Genomic DNA, 19,570 nt, shown 5'->3' with positions numbered 1-19,570 from the left:
CTCAGACACATTTGCCACTTCATACATCTGGCTTATATGGGTACTGAGGAATCAAACCTGGGTCCTTGGGCTTTGCAGGCAAGTGCCTTAACCCCTAAGCCATCTCTCCAGCCCTCTGTCCATTTTTTGTTTTATTTCAATTTTTTTCATTAACAACTTCCATGATTATAAAAAATATCCCATGGTAATGCCCTCCCTCCCCCAACTTTCCCCATTGAAATTGCATTCTCTATCATATTCCCTCCTCCTCTCAATCAGTCTATCTTTTATTTTGATGTCATGATCTTTCCTATTATGATGGTCTTGTGTAAGTACTGTCAGGTACTGGGAGGACATGGATATCCAGGCCATTTTGTATCTGGGGGGAGCACGTTGTAAGGAGTCCTACCCTTCCTTTGGCTCTTACATTCTTTCCACCACCTCTTCCACAATAGACCCTGAGCCTTGGAAGGTGCGATAGAGATATTGCAGTACTGAGCACTCCTGTCACTTCTTTCCAGCACCATGATGCCTTCTAAGTTATCCCAAGGTCACTGCCATCTGAAAAGAGAAGATTCGCTACCAAAAGTGGGAGTAGCATTAATATAAGGGTATGAACATTAACAGAAGTGCTTACTGGGCAGTTTGATAAGCATAGTATATACATTTAGCCCAACAGCAGCAGACGATACACCCCTAGGGCTCCTGACTACATGTTTTAAGTTGTCAGTATCAGGGATATATTCCCTTCCACGGAGTGGGCCTCCAGTCCAATTAGAGGGCAGTTAGTTTCCACCATGACTGATGTGCCATTATTGCACCTGTTGGCTCATTTGGCCTGGCTGACTAAATGTAAGGCTTGCAGTGTCCACTGTTGAGTATCTTCACTGGTGATTTCTCTTTCTCCCATTGAACTGCATGCAGAATGGCTTCTTCCAGCTTTCTGTCAGCTGGTCTTCATGGAGGAGGTTATCAGCTCAGTTCCAGCAGGTTTTCTCAGTAGCCTTACAGCCCAAGTATGTGGAGTCTTCAGCAATAGGGTCTTACCATCTATTCCTGGTGAGAAACCAAGGGCCTTGGCAATGGCCTATAATGTTTTGGGGGCATCAGGGTCCTCCCTGGCCAACAACTCACTGGAAGGTATCCCATCCCTTGCACTGAAAATTTTCTAGCAACAATCTACGGCTCCTGAATATTCCATTGTCCAAAAAAGTAAGTTTCCATGTGATTTATTTATATCCTCTTAGATTTTGATGAGCTCTCCTTCCACCTTTCCTTTACTCGATCTCTTCCCCTGACCTCACTTTGGGCCTTTTCACCCCCATTAATCTACTCTTCTACTTATATATATATATACACACACACAATACCAACCTATTAAGTACCCCCTCCCTTCCTTTCTTTTCCCTTTATATCTCTTTTCTAGCTTACTGGACTTTGCTACTGAGTTTTCTTCCTACTCACACAGAAATCCAATCATCTGTAGCTAGGATCCACATATGAGAGAGAACATGCGGCACTTGGCTTTCTGGGCCTGGGTTACCCCCCTTAGTATAATCCTTTCCAGATCCATCCATGTTCCTGCAAATTTCATAACTTCATTTTTCTTTACTGCTGAGTAGAACTCCATTGTATAAATGTGCCATATCTTCATTATCCACCCATCAGTTGAGGGACATCTAGGCTGGTTCCATTTCCCAGCTATTGTGAATTGAGCAGCAATAAACATGGCTGAGCAAGTATCTCTAAGGTAATGAGTTGAGTCCTTAGGATATATGCCTAGGAGTACTATAGCTGGGTCATATGGTAGATCTATTTTTATCTGTCTTAGGAACCTCCACACTGATTTCCACAATGGCTAGACCAGATTGCATTCCCACCAGCAGTGCAGAAGGGTTCCCCTTTTTCCACATCCTCATCAGCATTTATGATCATTTGTTTTCATGATGGTGGCCAATCTGACAGGAGTGAGATGGAATCTCAGTGTAGTTTTAATCGGCATTTCCATGATGACTAGTGACATAGAACATTTTTTAGCTGCTTATGTGCCATCTATATTTCTTTTGAGAACTCTCTAGTACCATAACCCCATTTTTTAGTTGGCTTGTTTGATTTCTTATTTAAGTTCTTTGTATATCCGAGATATTAATCCTCTATCAGATGTATAGCTGGCAAAGATTTTTTGCCCATCCTTTAGGTTGCCTCTTCATTTTATTCACAGTGTCCTTTGCCGTACAAAATCTTTGTAATTTCATGAGGCCCCAGTGGTTAATCTGTGGTTTTAATGCCTGAGCAATTGGGGTTATATTCAGAAAGTCTTTGCCAAGACCAATATGTTGAAGGGTTTCCCCCACTTTTTCCTCTAGCAGTTTCAGAGTTTCAGGTCTGATGTTAAGGTCTTTAATCCATTTGGACTTAATTCTTCTGCATGGAGAGAGAGCAGAATCTATTTTCATCCTTCTACAGATATATATCCAGTTTTCCCAGCACCATTTGATGCTGAGGCTGTCTTTTCCCCAATGAGTATTTTTGGCATTTTTATCAAATATCAGGTGGCTGTAGCTACCCGGACTGACATCTGGGTCCTCTATTCTGTTCCATTGATCTACATGTCTGCTTTTGTGCCAGTACCATGCTGTTTTTGTTACTATGGCTCTGTAGTATAGGTTAAAATCAGGTATGGTGATACCACCAGCCTTATTTTTGTTGCTCAGTATTGTCTTAGATATTTGAGATTCTTTGTGATTCCAGATGAATTTTTGGATTGTTTTTTCTATTTCCATTAAGAATGCCATTGGAATTTTGATGGGGATTGCATTAAGTGTTTAGATTGCTTTTGGTAAGATTGCCATTTTCACAATATTGATTCTTTTGATCCAGGAACAAGGGATGTTTTTCCATTTCCTAGTGTCTTCTGCACTTTCTTGCTTGAGTGTTTTAAAGTTTTCATTTAGAGATCTTTCACTTCCTGGGTTGGATTTACTCTAATGTACTTTTTTTTTTTTGATGCAATTGTGAGTGGGAGTGATTCTCTGATTTTATCCTCTGTGTGTTTGTTGTTAGCATATAGGAAGGCTACTGATTTCTGTGTGTTTATTTTGTATCCTGCTACATGGCTGTAGGTGTTTATCAGCTCTAACAGTTTGCTGGTAGAGTCTTTAGGGTCCTTTATGTATAGAATCATGTCATCTGCAAATAATGATAAATTGATCTCTTCCTTTCCAATTTGTATCCCTTTTATGTGCAGCTCTTGACTTATTGCTATGGCTAAGACTTCCAGTACTATATTAAATAAAAATGGGGACAGTGGACACCCTTGTCTTGTTCCTGATTTTAATGGAAAAGCTTCCAGTTTTTCCTCCTTTAGTAATATGTTGGCTGTCAGAAATAGCCTTTAGTATATTGAGATATGTTCCTTCTATTCTGTCTCTGTAGGACTTTTATCATGAAGGGATGTTGGATTTTGTCAAATGGTTTCTCTGCATCTAATGAAATGATCATGTGACTTTTGTCCTTCTATCCATTTATATAATGTATTACATTTACCAATTTGCATATGTTGAACCATCCCTACCTCTCTGGGATAAAGCCTACTTGGTCAGGGTGAATGGTCTTTCTGATATATTCTTGTATTCTGTTTGCCAATATTTTGTTGAGAATTTTTGCATCTATGTTCATGGAGAAGACTGGTCTGTAATTTTCTTTTTTTGTTCTATGCTTGCCTGGTTTTGGTATCCCTCTGTCCATTTTTAAAATGAAGACTCATATCACTTCCCTTTCCTTTAGTTCCTTGGAAAACTACATACACTTCAAAACCTAGCTGGGCAAAACTTCTAAGAACTCTCACATTCTGTTCTCTGGATCTCTATTAACACAGCAGGGTACCGCTGTCTTGAGCCAGACACAAACTCCTCAGGAGATGACTCGCCCACCCTGCTTTTTGCTCTGAACCTCCTGCAAATGCATTGGGCTAAACAGACATCCTGAAGACCACAGCAACAAAAGTAGAAAGCCCGTTATGAAGGTCATTTGTTGGCAGCCATCACTGTCTTAGGACAATAGGATTCTTGGGTCCCTGCTTCTCCAGGTCCAGAGGCCAGGCACTGATTCCAATAGTTCTTTACCCCCTTCCCCACCCCCGTTTCTAATGCAAACTGGGTAGGCCTTGCTGTGCTAGGGCTGTGGAGCTAAGCCCTCACTCACTGGACCTAGAGTCCAACAAATACTGCCCCCCCATCTGCCCAGCAGGAGCCCAGGAAGAGAAGACCTGTTGGCTAGAGAAATGCTGTCCACAGGGCAGATGTGGACAGATCCTTGCACCCTGGGCTGGCCTCAGGATCACATAGGCCAGAGCAGTCTCTCCTAGAGGTGGTAGGCCTCAGGGACAGACAGGCTGGGAGGATACAGTCTGTGTGGGCTGGGGAGGAGGTGAGGCCCAGCTAGGGACAGTTGAATGGCTAAGGACAAGTCAGGGTGGGGATAGAGGGTTTCTGAGAAAGTCCACTAGCTCATTTTCCAAAATTGAGGAAGTGCTAGGTAAATGGTGAGGAGACAGATGGGGTCAAGACAGCCAACCCAGGGACTGTAGCTAGGATAGAGCACTTAGGGTTTGGGGGCAGTAGGACTCAAAGGGTAGTGGCAAGTGAAAAGCCCTGGAGTCTAGACCTTGACCTCTGTGTGCCCCTCACCCTACCCCATGCTGTTTTGCTAAGCTAGGATCTAACTGTGGGCACGACCAGGAACTAGGCGAACCGGTTGGTCGTCAGGTGGGTGAAGGAAGAAAGCCACAGGTGGCCAGGGTGGGAGGCCACAGGTCCCTGGCCGCTGGTGCTGGTCCCTGGCTCCGACCTTAGGCAAGGACTCTCCAGGGAACTGGAGGAGCCCAGCTGTGTCTCCTCCAGGAGTCCCCAGCCCAGACGGTTCAATGGAAGAAATGCTCCCAGCAGACCCCGGCTCAAAGATCAAAGTGGACATTACTCCAACTCCAGGAGGCCAGAGGGCAGGGTGTCCCATGGGCGGGGCATCCATGAAACAGGCATCTGGTGGGCGCGGGTTCCGTCCCATGGGCGGGGCATCCAGCAGGCAGGCTTCCAGTAGGCGGGTAGATCACAGTGCTCTAAACTGACCCCAAGGCCAGCCTGTTCTGCTGATGTAAAGTGACTTAAGGAGCATCTTTCCCAATGTCGTTAGCCTCACTCTTCCAAGGTCTTGGTGAGTGGCAGGTGCTTCTCTGGGATATTGCGGGGTCTTGCCTTCCTGGCACCTGGCGACTTGCGTATCGGGTGCAGAAGCTAGGCAAAAGCACTTTCAGCCCAAAGCATCTGAGGACAGGCGTGGGGACCTGATCTTGAAACAGAGGTCCCTAAAGGCTGGAGTAGTATATGCACAGACTGGACTCTGCCTGTCTGGGTCCCTTGGGCTCCCACAGGCAGACACACACCCGCTTCTGATGGCACCTCGCAAGCCACTACCCTTGCTCCAAGTCTGCATTGTAAGCAGGTGACCTGGGAGGACCAACATCTTTGGGAAAGGCAAAAGTTGTTCGTGGGGGACGGGAGCTCTGTGTGTGCGGACGTCCAGCCTGGCTGCGGCTTGATGGCAGGGCGCGGGCCTAAGTCCTGGGATCGACCTCCGCTGTCTGCATTTATTGCCTGTGCTTGGATAAAGCTGGCACACAAGAAGCCTTTCTACACGATGGAGTGAAGTTTTCCCTGTCCTTCAGGAGCAGTAGTGCCAGGGGCCCTTGGGGACTAACACTAGGTGGAAGGAAAGTAGTCCTAGGCACAACAGGCATCCTCCTGCCACCCCTGGGAGCTCTGGAAGTCTCAGAAACCGAGGAAGGTATCCTGTTGGGTTTGTCTACTTTATTGAGATCATCCAGTGAATTCTTAATTTATTCTTAAACCAGAAAACACCTCTGATGCACTATCTGTGTAAATATATAAAAATATATCAGTCATTTGGCATCTCCTAGATGTCACCTTCTTGTGGTTCATCCTTGCCCCATGGAGGGCTGCCCCTCCCTCCTGGGAGCCACCATAGAGTAGCAGGCCGACCCCTGGGTACTGGGCACTTCAGGTCAGAGAGTCACCTCCATAGCTACAGTGAGACTTCTGGGGTAGTCTTAGTGGTCAGGGCACTGCCTGGTTATAGTGTCCCCAGCCTACATCACCACTCACTTGTCCCAGGGGAGCCCTAGCCCAGTTTCTCTGAATTTTGTATTTTCCCTCCACAACCCAATGGACATGAGGGTGGACCTGGGCACTCAGGAATCTCATGCAGTTGTTACAGAATCCATCCGGGATAGGGTCCAGAGCCAAGAGAGGAAGCCATGGTTTTGCTAAGATCACAGCTGGGCTTGGACCTCTAGTCTAGTTTCAGTCACAGGCAGGTGCCCCTGATGTTCTGTCAGCCTTGATGCCTCACCTGGGCACCTGGCAGAAGGGCTTTAACGTTCCATAATTCTAGTCTCATCATGAATTTGTCACATGTGGGTCACCTTCTGGGAGAAACTTGGAATTCTGACTGAAAGGCCCAGCCCCACAGGACCCAGGGTCAGTTATGGTATGAGGCACTTTCTGGGTGGCTCTGGCTGCCACCTTTGTCCCTTCTGAGTGCATAGTACCTGAGCTGGCTCAGCCCTCCAAATTAGGAGCCTTAAGCCAGGATAAGCTGTGCATTTAAAAGACCCACTTTGGAAAGGACCCCTCTTCAGGATTTGGCAACCCTCTTCACTCACACTCAGCCTGGGAGCCAGGTCACCGCTGAAGCTAGGAACGCCTGTGTCCTGCAGTGTGCAGGGTTGGCTCTGCGTCAAGGGCACATCAGGACACACTCAGCCCTAGCTCTCTCCCAGTGCCCACACTCCCTGGCTGCTGTACAGGCTAATGAAAGACATGCATTGACAATCCATCCATGCTGAGCAGTCACAGCCAGCCCAACCTGTGGCCTGGGCGGGTAGCCAGGAGCAGCCTTGTCCCTGTTAGCAGGAGCTTCTGGGCTCTGCACCTCCTAGGGCCCAGGCTCCAGGGTGAGCCCCTTCCATCTGTCCTCTGAGCCCCTCCCTGGGACTGTCCTCTGCCTCCGGACCTTGACTCTTCAGAGAGCATCGGGACTGTGGGGACTGGTTGTGGGGTCCCCATACAGCTGCAGCTGTAGGCTGGAGGAGAACCAGCAGCGTGGCCGGCCCAGGCTGCAGTGCAGCGTGGTGCGGAAGGAGCTGCGGGCGAGCTTGGGGAAGATGATGGTGGTGCAGCCAAAGTGCAGGGCCCTCGGGCGTGGCTCCAGGGTCAGCTGGCTGCGGTAGTTTCGCCATGTGCAGTTGGGTGCAGCCACGATGGTCTCACTGTAGGCCGTGACCGTGGGCACTGGTACATAGAAGATCTTGTCCCGGAAGTGCCTCTCAGAGGCATAGGTGACCTCAGAGTTGCAGCTGTGGAGGATAGGAAGGGAGTGAGAAGGCTTTCCTCCCCAGACAACCATAAACAAACCCCCTCCTTGACTTTGAAGTGCCAAGGTCAGGAAGGTGAACAAATGCTGAGAAATAAATAAATAAATATTTTAAAGGGCTGGAGAGATGGTTCAGTGGTTAAGACGCTTTTCTGCAAAACCGAAGGACCCAGTATTAATTCCCCAGTACCTATGTAAAGCCAGATGCACTGGGTGGCACCTGCATCTGGAGTTAATTTGCAGTGGCCAGAGGCCCTGGTGTCCCCATTCTCAGTCTCTCCCACCCCCACCTCTCTGCCTTTTTCTCTCCCCCTCTCACAAATAAATAAATAAAATATTAAGAAAAAGGCTTACGGGCCACTATAGCTGGGATACTAAAAAACTACATGCAGCACATGATCCTGCCTAGATCTTGAATTGGGGGGAATTATTTTAAAAGGACGTTAATTATAGGGACAATGAATGTTGTGTAGATGGTGGCTTTGCAACATTGGGTTCCCTGATTCTGACCATTGAATGTCATAGAAAATATGGCAGTTACTCAGGTCTCAAGGGCAGGAGTGACCTGTCAAAGAGCAACGGGAAACCACCAAGCAAACTGTCACTGGTGAGCTGGCATGTGCTCTTCTCCCAATTTCGAGACGAGTTAGAAATATACCAAATCATGCCAGCCAGGTGAGTGAAGTAAGGCCTGCCTGTCGTAGGTGGGGTCTGTCTGGCTATGGGCAGGGCAGAGAAGCCAGCCTGGGACTCAGCACACCCCATCTTCTGATGTTGCCACCTATGGAGGGACACCCTCACTCCTGAGATCACACCAGAAGCTGTCTACTCCCTACGAGAAGGTCACTCACCGGATTTCATGTGCTGGCTCAGGGTCCACCTTGATGGTCTCCCCAAAGAACACAGGCAGCAGCCGGGGCCTCATCTCAGATGCTGCCAGGGGGGTGAGGAGGAGAGAAGGGGCCTGTGGGGAGAGCCACAGAAGGAGGTCACAAGTCGCCCAGGGCTGGGCTGGATGTGCACTACCCATAGCCGCCCCCTCCCTTCACACTCAGAACACACTGCTAGCCATGGTTATGCCTGCGTTCATTTCTGGTTTTGCCAGCCTGAGCCCCATGAGGGAGATCTCCCTCATCCATAGCACCTCAACACCCAGTGTTAATGCACAGTTACAGGACAAAGTGTCCACCTCGCTTCCAAAGGACCCCAGGCCATGGGATCACTACTCCTTCCTCCTGCCCCTTGCCTTCTTAGCTGGTGGTCATTCCAGGCTACGCAGGCCAAACTCACTACCATCTGGTGGCCTCGGGCTTGTCTATCATCAGCACTGACCCTAAACCTTAAGGCTCCATGACAAGGTATTTATGGAAATAATAACCAAAGATGCTGTCTGAAGACTGGCACTTCTCCAAACACCTGCAGTGTGCCGAGACCTCTTGCACCCTGGGCCTGTGTGTGCAGTAAGAGCGCAGTCACTGCCCAGGGCCCTTTTGTAAGAAAGAGTCACATGTGGCTGCAGAAGGGGACACTGATGGTGTGCTAGGGAGGGATGCAAACAGTGCGGCTTTGGATTGGAAGGTGAGCCTTTTATCTAGCCAGGCAGGTAGGCTGCAGCAGAGCAGAGGGGGTGCTGTTGCTTTGAGCCACCCAAGAAGGGCCCACAGCTTTCAGTGCCTTGCAGAGCCCCTCTTTGTTTAGAGCTGTGGTTTGCAGTACAGGGGATTGCACATGCTAAGCAAGAGCTCCCACCATGATGGACACCCCGGTCCACTGCCCTTCTTTGATTCACCTGGAATAAAGAAGCAGCCCGACTCTCTTGAGGCGGCTCCCCAGGCCTGGGCCAAGCTGTGGCAGCCCCATTCTGGCCGGATGTTGATCAGGACTCGCTGCCAGGTTTGCAGACAAGGCTCAATTCACAGCTGAGCAGAGCCAAAGCCCAGAGCTACCAGGCACAACTCTCCAAAGGGCCCACTAGAAAAACAGCTCTGTGACCCACACTGCTGGGCCAGAGATAGGGCAGAGCCCAGGTGCAGGCAGGGACAAGACGGCTGGTGAAGTCTCCAAGGATGCATCTGTGCACTCCAGGACCCCCGAGGCAGGAAAGAAAGTGGCTGCTGCCAGCCAGCCAGAAGCTTGTACCTGTGAGGCCCTAGCTGCAAGGTTTTGTCATGAGAGCCAGTGGAGAAAGTGCCTCTTACTGTCCAAATGCCTCAGTGGATGGAGGCACTCCCTATAGGTATAGTCTGATGGTCTGTATGGGCTACAGGAGGTCAGGCACCCTAGAGACAAGCTGTGCGGGCCTGCATCCCCAGGCTGACACATCTGCTCCATTGGTTGTTGGCCCTGGAGCACACAAAGCCCCAGACATGGCCCCTCCTCCACAGAGACAGTCACCCCTTGGCTAGGGGCCCTTCTAAAGGGAGTCTGTGAGACTGTCCCCCAGCTGCAACTCACCATGTCTCAATGTGCCCATCTGTGACCTGAGGGGTAACAGCTTCATGTGAGCCCCACAAGGGCTGAGGAATGACCTGGGAGTGCAGGGAAGCCAGTGAGTTCCCTGGGGTCTCAGTGCCCCATTGCAGCTCTCAGACACAAGCATAGGGAAGGAAAATGGGCTGAGAACCGAAGACCGTGTCCCCAGTTCCCCCCACACACATACCACCTTTTTCTCCCAGGGATGGACCAGCCCCCAGGGCTAGGCTTCTGCTTGAGCGTGGAGAGCTCAGTCAGGCCGGGCAGCCAGCCCATACAGGGCTTCTGCACAAGTGAGGGTGTGGGGACCAGGGTAGCTCTGAGCAGAGAACGCTGGGCTGCAGGCTGCCTGGTCCTGTGATTCATGCACCCTTCCAGAACCCTAGTGAGGGTAAAGACCATGGGCAGGTGGTGGGTGAGGCAAGTAGCCCTTACTGGCTGCACAGTAGCCTGGCCTACAGCCACAGGGAGAGACGATGTACTATTGCAGAAAGCACATGCCAGGCCACAATGCCCCCCCAGCCAGGATCCCAGCCTGACTAGGCTGGGCACACAGAGCACACAGCCCAATTTGGTATACATAACCTGGGTGACACACAGTGGCCCACAGCCGCCACCATATGGCATCTGAGGTCATGCCACAACCCCTGAAACCAGCAGCACCAACAAGAACCCATAGGTGGGGAAGCAGTGGACAGGGGTGTCCTCAAAAGCCACATGGAGCCTTCACTAATGGCCTTTTTCAAAGCTTGGGGGGTGGGTTGCAACTGGAAGTAAGGCCCAGGCTGACCTGAAGCCTGCAGCAATCCTCCTGCCTCAGCCTCCCAGGCACTAGGATTACAGGCATGTGCTACCACACCCATCTTGAAATTAAACTCAATCCATCTGCCAGTCAGATATGTTCAAGTCAGAGAACTACACAGGCTGGGCTTGACTCTGACCCTCATCCAGGAGAGGGAGTGAGGCAGAGCTATGCAGCCCCGAGTCCCCATTCTCCCACAAAAGGCCAGGACTGTTAGCCCGGGATGGGGGGGGGTCTTTCTTCTCACCCATCCTGCTGTAGTACTCCAAGTAGCTACCTGGAAAGAATCCTACCTGCTTGGAGGAGCCCCAGAGACCATAAGAGGGCACTGAAGCCTCAAGGGCCCAGCACAGGCAATAGGACCAATGCACCTGGGAGACGCCCCTGACATGACCTCAAAGTAGGCAGCTATGCAGGCTGGTGACTGTCCCCACAAAGACAGGCTCAGTCCCACAGCCCATGCTGTGAAGGGAACTGCCTGCACAAACTTAGTCTTCACAGGGGTTAACTGAAGTAAGATGAGGTTGCCCAAGGCCAGGTGACTCCTAACGCGATGACTACTGTCCTTCAAGTTGGGGAAATCTGGACCCGGGAAGAAGGTCACCGGAAGCTGGGGGAGAGACTCACTGGTGCGTGTAGTCCGTCAGAGTGCTAAGGACTGCCACCAGAAGTCATGGGCTGCCACCCAGAGCCACGCGCCTCTTCCACGAGCCACAAGCTGCCGCCAGAAGCCAGGGCAGATGAGAGGGGGACGATTCTCACCAGAGCCACAGGAAGGAGCCTGGCCCCGCTGAGTGAGGCCTTGATCAGGCTGTGTGACTTCCAGTCCCAAGAGAGGGTAACTTCTGGTCCAAGCCACCAGTTTGTGGCATCCCGATGCAGCCAACCTTCAGCATCCCATCCCAACCTGCCCATTTTATGGGTGGAGTTTTCTGGCTGCGACAACTCTCTTGTCCCTCCTTCCAGAGCACACGCAGAGGCATAGCCTAGCGTCCCTTTACCCTGAAGCTCCTCGTGAAACTGAGTTCTCAGCAGGTGCACCCACTGAAGAGGACCGGGGTTGTCAAGTACTGCCGAAGTTCCACCGGAGATCAGGACATCAGAATTAAGCAGAAGGAGGTTCCAGTGGCAGACCCGCTCACTGTTTCTCCTTCCCTCCCTTGGCAAACTGTCTCCCCATGCGCTGGCCAATATATTGGCTCCCTTCCACCTGAACGCAGGCCCTTCACCAGCCAGACACACCTCTCAGCAGCCACAGCTGACAGAGCCCTGTCCCCTTTGCCTACGCATCCATCCTCCAATCTGTCTATCCATTCATCCATCTATTTGTTCCTCTATCTCTTTGCCAATCTATATGTCCATCAAGCTGTCAGTTAACTTGTTCATTCATCCCTCTGTCATCCATCCACCCATAAACCTTTTCATATGCCCATCATCCATGCATCATCTCAGTCCCAGGGACCCTAGCCCCTAGCTCCCTGTCACCTCTTTCACCAGCACAGACCAGAAATGTAAATGGCACACAGGGGCAGGGGACCCTGAGGATGAAAGCAAGCCCCTAAATAGTAGCCCTCAAGGTGTAACGCCTGAGCAGACATCCGTTCCCTCCCTGCTCTACTTGGACTCAAGCCCAGGCCTGCTCTCCTCACCTGGGAGGAGGCAGATGGCACTGTCCTGAGGAACCTTCCAGGGTGCCACTCGAAATATACTCCCCACCTCAAGCAAGCACAAGATGTCCTGCTGCAGCAAGCAGATTCTGCTATAAGCAGACCCAGGTCGATGGGGATGAGGGTCCTGTACGTAACAGGAGCAAGAGGCCACAAAGTCTTGGCCACCAGGTGTGCTAAAGCCCAAGGCCAGCACCTCCCACTGCTGCTGAGAGGCGGTTAACAACTCACCCTTCACCTCCTGCCATCACATCACAGTGGGCCAGGTCCTTGACCCACACAGGGGGCTGTTTTCCAAGAACACAGGGAACCTCAAACCAGATACCAAAGGCCACCTCTGAGGGCAGTAGGATGGGGCAGGACAATTCTCACACTGCCCATTAGCACAGAGAGCCAGGTGTCTGCTGCACCCCACCTATCCTTGCAGCCAGTATGACCTATCTCCCCACCAGGCCATCCCACATGCCCATACCCTATGGTGTGGGACAGGCAGGAGAGGGGTAGCAACTGTCCATCACCTGGGGCAGTGGTCCAGCCTAGAGCTGAGGGGAGGGGAGGTCAATTTTCTGTATGTGCTGTAGCCCTGGCCAGCGAGGCTGAACATTCACAGGATGAAGGTAGTGGACAGCACCTCCAGCTGGCATGTAGCTCACTGTCCATGGGCACCACAGGGCCCTGCCCACCCCAAACACACATGCTTGCTATCTGCACTCCTCACAGGCACTCAGCCACGTCTTATTTGGGTTTCCAACCTGGGTTTCATAATACCTTTTAAAAAAGACCAAAGATGAAGCCGAGCATGGTGGCACACGCCTTTAATCCTGGCACTCTGAAGGCAGAGGTAGGAAGACTGCCATGAACTCAAGACCACCCTGAGACTACGGAGTGAATTCCAGGTCAGCCTGGGCTAGAGCAAGACCCTACCTTAAAAAAAAAAAAAAAAGGGCTGGAGAGATGGCTTAGCGGTTAAGCGCTTGCCTGTGAAGCCTAAGGACACCGGTTCAAGGCTCGGTTCCCCAGGTCCCACGTTAGCCAGATGCACAAGGGGGCGCACGCATCTGGAGGTCGTTTGCAGAGGCTGGAAGCCCTGGCGCGCCCATTCTCTCTCTCCCCCTCTATCTGTCTTTCTCTCTGTGTCTGTCGCTCTCAAATAAATAAATTTAAAAAAATTAAAAAAAAAAAAGATGGAAGATGGGCTGGAGAGGTTGCTCAGGGTTAAAAGCACTTGATATGTAAGCCTGAGACCACAGTTCAGATCCCAGAACCAACATAAAGTTGGATGCAAACAGGGTACCCATCTGTAATCCCAATGCACCTATGGCAATGAAAGGCAGACTCTGAGCCAGGAGACTTCGGAAGCTTCCAGGCCAGCTAGTCTAACCTTTGCAGTGGCAAACAAGAGTGCTCTTGTATTAAACAAGGAAGATGATGAGAGCTGACACCCTAATGTTCTCTCACCTCCACATGCCCACTGTGGCATGCATGTGCACATGCACACACACACTCAAAAGACCAAAGGGAACTTTCATCCCAGCCTCAGCTTATTCTAGCAGGCCCAACCTGGACCCTATGCCTGCTCTCTGAGCTCCATCACATGGCCCTCCTATCTCTGCAGCAGGCCCATCAAGTTCCTGCCCCAGGACCTTTGCACTTTCTGTCCTCTTGAAGTGAGACACACTTCAGCCCTACAAGCCAGACATTTACTCTCCATTTTTCCTGGTTTCTATGAAACCTCACTCCCCTACAGTCTTCAATCCCACACCTTCCACAGTGCTCACCAGTCCACCTGACATAGGATCAGACACTTAAAGTGGCCACTGTGTCATCCCCCACATTGGAATGGCAGCATGCCATGAAGTCAGGGACCTTGACTATCGTGTTCATTACTGAGACTCCAGTGGCCTTAAACCACATGTGGCACATTGTTGGTGTTCAATAGGTAGTAGCTGGACAGCAGTAGACATTCAGTAAATGCTAGTGTAACCAATACCAGGTTCCAGGCCGTCACTGGGGTTGGGGAACCTCAGTACTGTCCCCAGCTTTGCTCCAAGAGTGAGAAAGGGCCAAATCTCAGCCAAGCGCCAACCGAGCCCTCACACCCTCTATGTCATGGGGTGTCTGAGCCTTGCATCAATAGAGGGTGTTAGCTCACCCAAACAAAGGCAGGGACTCTGCCAGTGTGGTAGCACACATCTGACATTACTCAGGAGGCTGAGGCAGAGGGATCTGAAATTTGAGGCCAGCCTGGACTACATGGTGAGATCCTGTCTCAAAAAAAAAAGCGCAAGAATTCTTCAATGAGCTTAGGGTGAGGAAGTGTGACAGGCACATCTGACATAATAAAGAGGTGACAAGCCAATGAGGACCTTTGTGGCTAAGATTTGGGGACAGACAGGACTACAGCTAGCTTCCCTGACTTTGATCCAAAATGTAGTCACCTGGGTGTCAGACCTACAGAAAATAGCCTATGTCACTGAGGGGACACCAAGGGACACCTGGCTATCTTCCTTATCACCCAAGATTCAGGGCAGCTCTGTGCCTTCCTTCATCCCAGCACAATGGATCAATCAATTGGTCAGCAATCAACAGCCTGCCTACACCTGGACAGGGCCAGCAAGCCACTGAGCAGGGTGCTGTCAAACCCCAGAGGAGCAGTACTTAATGGGAGCCACTGGAAGGGGGTGCCCTGGTGGGTGGGTAGTTGACAAGGCCACAGCTGGAGACCCCAAACTGAGGAGAGGTTGCCCATGGAAACCACTTCCTGTTTTGATTAAAAGCAGCCCCTCAACCCCCCTAGGTATGCACTTTGTTTTCTATTAAAAAATTTAAAAGGGAATTAACTAGCTACACAGTGAAAACTAGGGCAGTGTCAGGTTTCTGTGCAGCTCCAAGCCAGGTTCCCGGGTCTAATCCTGCTGGGCAGCTTTGGGCAAGTTGCTAACCTAACCTTCTCTGCAACTCCACTTTTCTATCCAGAAAATAAGGATCAGAAGTGTTCGAAGGCTGAGGATATAGATGGCTCCGTCATTAAAGGTGCTTACTTGCAAAGCCTTTCAGCCTGGGATCGATTCCCCAGTACCCATGTAAAGCCAGATTATGAAGTGGCATATGCATCTGGAGTTTGTTTGCAGCAGCGGCATGTAGCCCTAGTGAGTCCATGCTCTGTCTTTTCCTCTCCCTCTCAAATAAATAAAAATATATAAAAGTTAACAAGGAAGAGTGTGTGTGTGCGTGTTCACAGGCATGTTGTAGGAAATACACGAAGTGATGCACAGAGGGTGGAGGACAGTCCCAGCACACAGGAAGTACTATCCATCCAAATGTCGTTCACTACCTGAGCACAAGTGGCTCCAGGCTTTCCTTCCCAGCCAAACTCAAAAAAAACCAGGGCAATATAGTCCCACCACTGGTATCCACTTAGCCAGGAAAGGAAAAAATGAAACCCAACAGTAGAGCCAAGGCAAGAAAGCCAGGCACACTGTACTTGCAGATGCACTGGAAGCAGCTAGAACACCGGGTGTGAGCAGGCTTCTGAGTTACACACAGAACAAGGAGATCCTTCCTGCTCACTCTCTGAGCCCCGGAGGATGCCACGCATGCAGAGACAGCGCTGCAAGAGCGCCGGCCGTTCAGATGGCAAGGCACTTCCCGGCAAGAAGCCCTGGTCACTTCTGTCACTCTCTGGGATCTTTAATATCCCTTCCACCCGCTCAGGCTCTCCAAAACAAGACTGAAATTTAAGTTCATCACATGGCATTGGTCTAAGAGTGTCTCCCAACCGCGGTGCACACTGGAGTCACCTGGGGAGATTTCCAGAGTCCTGCTGCCCAAGCCATGCCTTAGATCAGTCCAACAGATATGTCTGGACCGGGATGCAGGCTGGGTTAGGGGTTAAAGATGCCCTCAGGGGTTCCAGTGGGCAGCCAAGTTTAGGACGGCTGGGGCTAGGGCGGCACAAATGAGATTCTTGCTATTGAGCTTGAGGTGGGGAACAGAGCCTTAGGGTAGGGGTGAGGTTCAGCCTGGAGGGAGGTGCGAGTAGCCCTGTGAAATGTCCCAACAGCCCCAGGACATTGGAGCCCGCCAAAGAGCCGTGAAGGTGCACGGAGCGCAGGCCAGTGAGTAGCAGGGACCAGGAGGGACCTCTGGTAGTGTGCATAACCTCTAATGATTTCGGTAGGTCAGTTCCTGGAGTTGCACAGCCCACCCCCACCCTGCCACACAGGCTCAGGGTCCCGGTGCAGAGCTGGGTCCCTGCTGGAGCTAACGGACAGGCAGCGGAGTCTGGCAGAGACCAGCTCTGGAGTTTCCTAACCTGGGGTTCCAGCCTCCCCCAGCAGCTCCACGTCAACAACCCGGGCAGGAGAAGGAAGGTTTTCGGTTTGGGTCGGCTTTTTAAAAAGTTTCCCACTTGGCTGAGCTGGACCATCAACAGAAAAGGAGACAGGAGCAGTGAGTAGGGAGGGACCTGGGACAGTTGTCCACCTGGCAGGCAGCGGACTTTGAGAAGACGGGGCACTGCCCTGCGCTCTGCCCGGCAGCCCCAGTCGTTGCCTGCAGGGAGAATCCAGGTCAGCAGGGTCCCAGGCCAGGCCCTGTCTGGGGAGTGGGCTCACCTCTGCCTTGGGAGGAAGCAAAGGAAGAAGGGCAGCTGGCCCACCAGTCACCAGGAGTTCCCACTTCTTACCGCTTGGGCCTCGCGGGGTCCTGGTGGCTCCGAGGTGGCACGGGTGTCCAAGGCGCCAGGCGACAGGGTGTAGAAGGGTGGGCTGGGGCTGGGGGGCAGCCCAGAGTCCGGACTGTCCAACAAGCCCTCTGGGCTCTGCTCCTGCAGGCTGTCCCCCATGGCCTGCAGATGCAGGTGGCCCACCATGTCTGGGGTACGCAGGGCACCGGCCCGGCTGCTCCGGGCTCCTCCACGGCTCAGTCGGCCTGGCAAAGGGGAGGACGGGGCTCGCCGGCCGGCCTCCAGATCCTCTCCGATCTGCTCCAATCCGCGCTCCCGGCGGTGCCTCCTTTTCTAGACACCGCCTCCTCCCGCCCTCCGCAGGCCTGCGCCTTTGTGGGCAGCGCCCGGGTTGGCGCCTGGGGCTGCAGCTCCCTCCACGGACCACCCACCTGGCAGGGCTGGGCAGGAAGAGGTGAGCATGGTCCCCTACCCCAGAACAGCAGCCACCTTAACGTGGCCCCAACACTGCCCTGGGTCCCCAACCACGCCAGGAGTGACAGCGTGAACCTCAGGACAGTCGGTCCCGCATCTGGCTTGGATCCCTGTGGGGACATTGTCAACACCTCCGCCTTGGAGGTTGGGGTTGGGGGCACTTTCACAGGCAGAGAGGGAGAGAGGGATGGTAAAATCCCTGCTCCTGGCTCCTCTGTGACCCCTTTCTTCATACTCCAAGACAACTTGATGGGCCAGCTAGGTGGTTCCTTGAGCCCTGGGACCTATCTGAGTGGAAGAGGAGGGTGAGACATTCCAGAAGCCTGGGACACCTGTTCTGGTGGCCTTTCCACAAGCAGGTCTCACCTGGGGACAAGGGTGCTGCCTAGCTTGTCCTATCTCTCATTCTGTTACTACCCTTTCTTTCCCCTGCTTTCTCATCAGTGACTGGAAGGACGTCTCACTGCCCAAGGAGCCTGGGACACTTGGTGATCTTACCAGTGGATAGGAGTGGCTGGCCCTTGACACACAACAAGGGCTACCTTGTTATTTCATCCTCCTCCATGTCTGCTGAGCAGAGGAGGACTAGGAACAGAGCTGGGTGTCTCTTCAGACTTGGCTGAAGGGCAACCACCAGAGCAGTGTCCTCTTATATCCCCAGATATGGCTAGACCTGTGAACAGGTGCAGGTGGTCGCCTTTCCTAAGGAGCACCCAGTGGGAGGAGGTGTCAAGGGCGGAAGTTTGGGGCTCCACAAAGGTGCCACTAGCAAGAAGAATCATCATAGGGACAGTTATGCCTGAGATCAGAGTGGGCCTCTCAGAGAGGACAGGGGACATCTTGTCAGCATTCCAGGTGGAAAGGAAGCAGGCCAAGGCCATGTCAGAGAGCGTAATACAGCACCCGGGAGGTGGGCAGGCAACCTGGCTCCTTACCATGGCTCCAGGTCTGCTAGGAAAGATGGCAGGGCCTCAGCTGCCCCCATAGAACCAGCAGGGGTTTCCTTATCTGGAATGTTCTAGAGCAAACAAGAAAACACAACCATGCACTCTGGTGCAATTTCGAGCAAGGTCTGCCCCTGGAGCAGAAATTGAGGGAGATTGGGTGGCCAGCTCTCCCTGGACAAAGGTGGTTAGCAATTTCTGGGTGTGAACAGATGCCCTGGATGCCACCCGCCTGAGTCCCGCTGGACTGCACTGGCTTCCAGGACACCCTCTCATCCCACTGCCCACAAATAGAGTTCTGCACAAGAATTGCTAAAACTTGCTATCGCAGCCCAGCTGGAAACGAGCTTTCTTGAAGCTGCAGCCAACAGGGACAAGCTGGGGGCAAGCTGGGCATCAACAGGCTTGCTCCCCTGACTTTATTTAAAACTTCCATACTCTGTGCATTTTGAACTGTCCACATTTGTCCTGACTTTTTAACATTGCAAGAGGACTGGAGGGATGGCTTCATGGTTAAGGCATTTGCCTGCAAAACCAAAGGACCCAGGTTCGATTCCCCAGGATCCATGTTAGCAAGATGCACAAAGGTACGCATGCATCTGGAGTTGGTTTGCAATGGCTGAAAGCCCTGATGTGCCCATTCTGTCTCTCTCCTTCTTTCTCTGTCAAATAAATAAAATATCTTAAAACATTGCAGGAAAATTTGTTCTAGTTTTCATGTTGCAATGCCTATGTTCTAGGCCAGGGCCTTTTTAAAAAAAAATTATATTTTTCTTTATTTATTTGAGAGACAGAAATAGTCAGGGAGAAAGAGAGAGGGAGGGAGAGAATGGTGTGCTAGAGCCTCCAGCTGCTGCAAATGAACTCCAGATATGTGTGCCACCTTATGCATCTGGCTTACAAGGGTCCTGGGGAATCAAACCTGGGTCCTCTGGCTTTGCAGGCAAGTGCCTTAACCACTAAACTATTTATCCAGCCTGGCCAGGGTCTTTTGACTCACTATAAGACTGAACCCTGCTACGATCACACCTGACAGACACACCACATATCAAGGTGTCTCCGGGGCAATGCCCACTGGATTCTGTTTCCTGGCACC

General features: G+C 51.6%; 1 protein-coding gene across 1 annotated transcript; it reads right to left on the bottom strand.

Annotated features, from left to right (window-relative positions):
• Nucleotides 1–5,828: 5,828 nt before the first annotated feature.
• LOC101595192 (refilin-A) lies at nucleotides 5,829–17,334 on the bottom strand. The gene is made up of 3 exons (XM_004668456.2): nucleotides 17,057–17,334; nucleotides 8,280–8,392; nucleotides 5,829–7,411 (listed from the first exon to the last, which is right to left on the bottom strand). Exons 1-3 carry the CDS (start codon nucleotides 17,240–17,242, stop codon nucleotides 7,078–7,080), a joined length of 633 nt encoding a protein of 210 aa, XP_004668513.1. The 5' UTR covers nucleotides 17,243–17,334; the 3' UTR covers nucleotides 5,829–7,077.
• Nucleotides 17,335–19,570: the final 2,236 nt, after the last annotated feature.

The sequence above is a fragment of the Jaculus jaculus genome, chromosome 13 (assembly GCF_020740685.1).
Source record: "Jaculus jaculus isolate mJacJac1 chromosome 13, mJacJac1.mat.Y.cur, whole genome shotgun sequence".
Lineage (NCBI taxonomy): Eukaryota > Metazoa > Chordata > Mammalia > Rodentia > Dipodidae > Jaculus > Jaculus jaculus.
The sequence above is the reverse complement of the archived record's forward strand: the minus strand, read 5'-3'. Positions and strand labels throughout refer to the sequence as shown.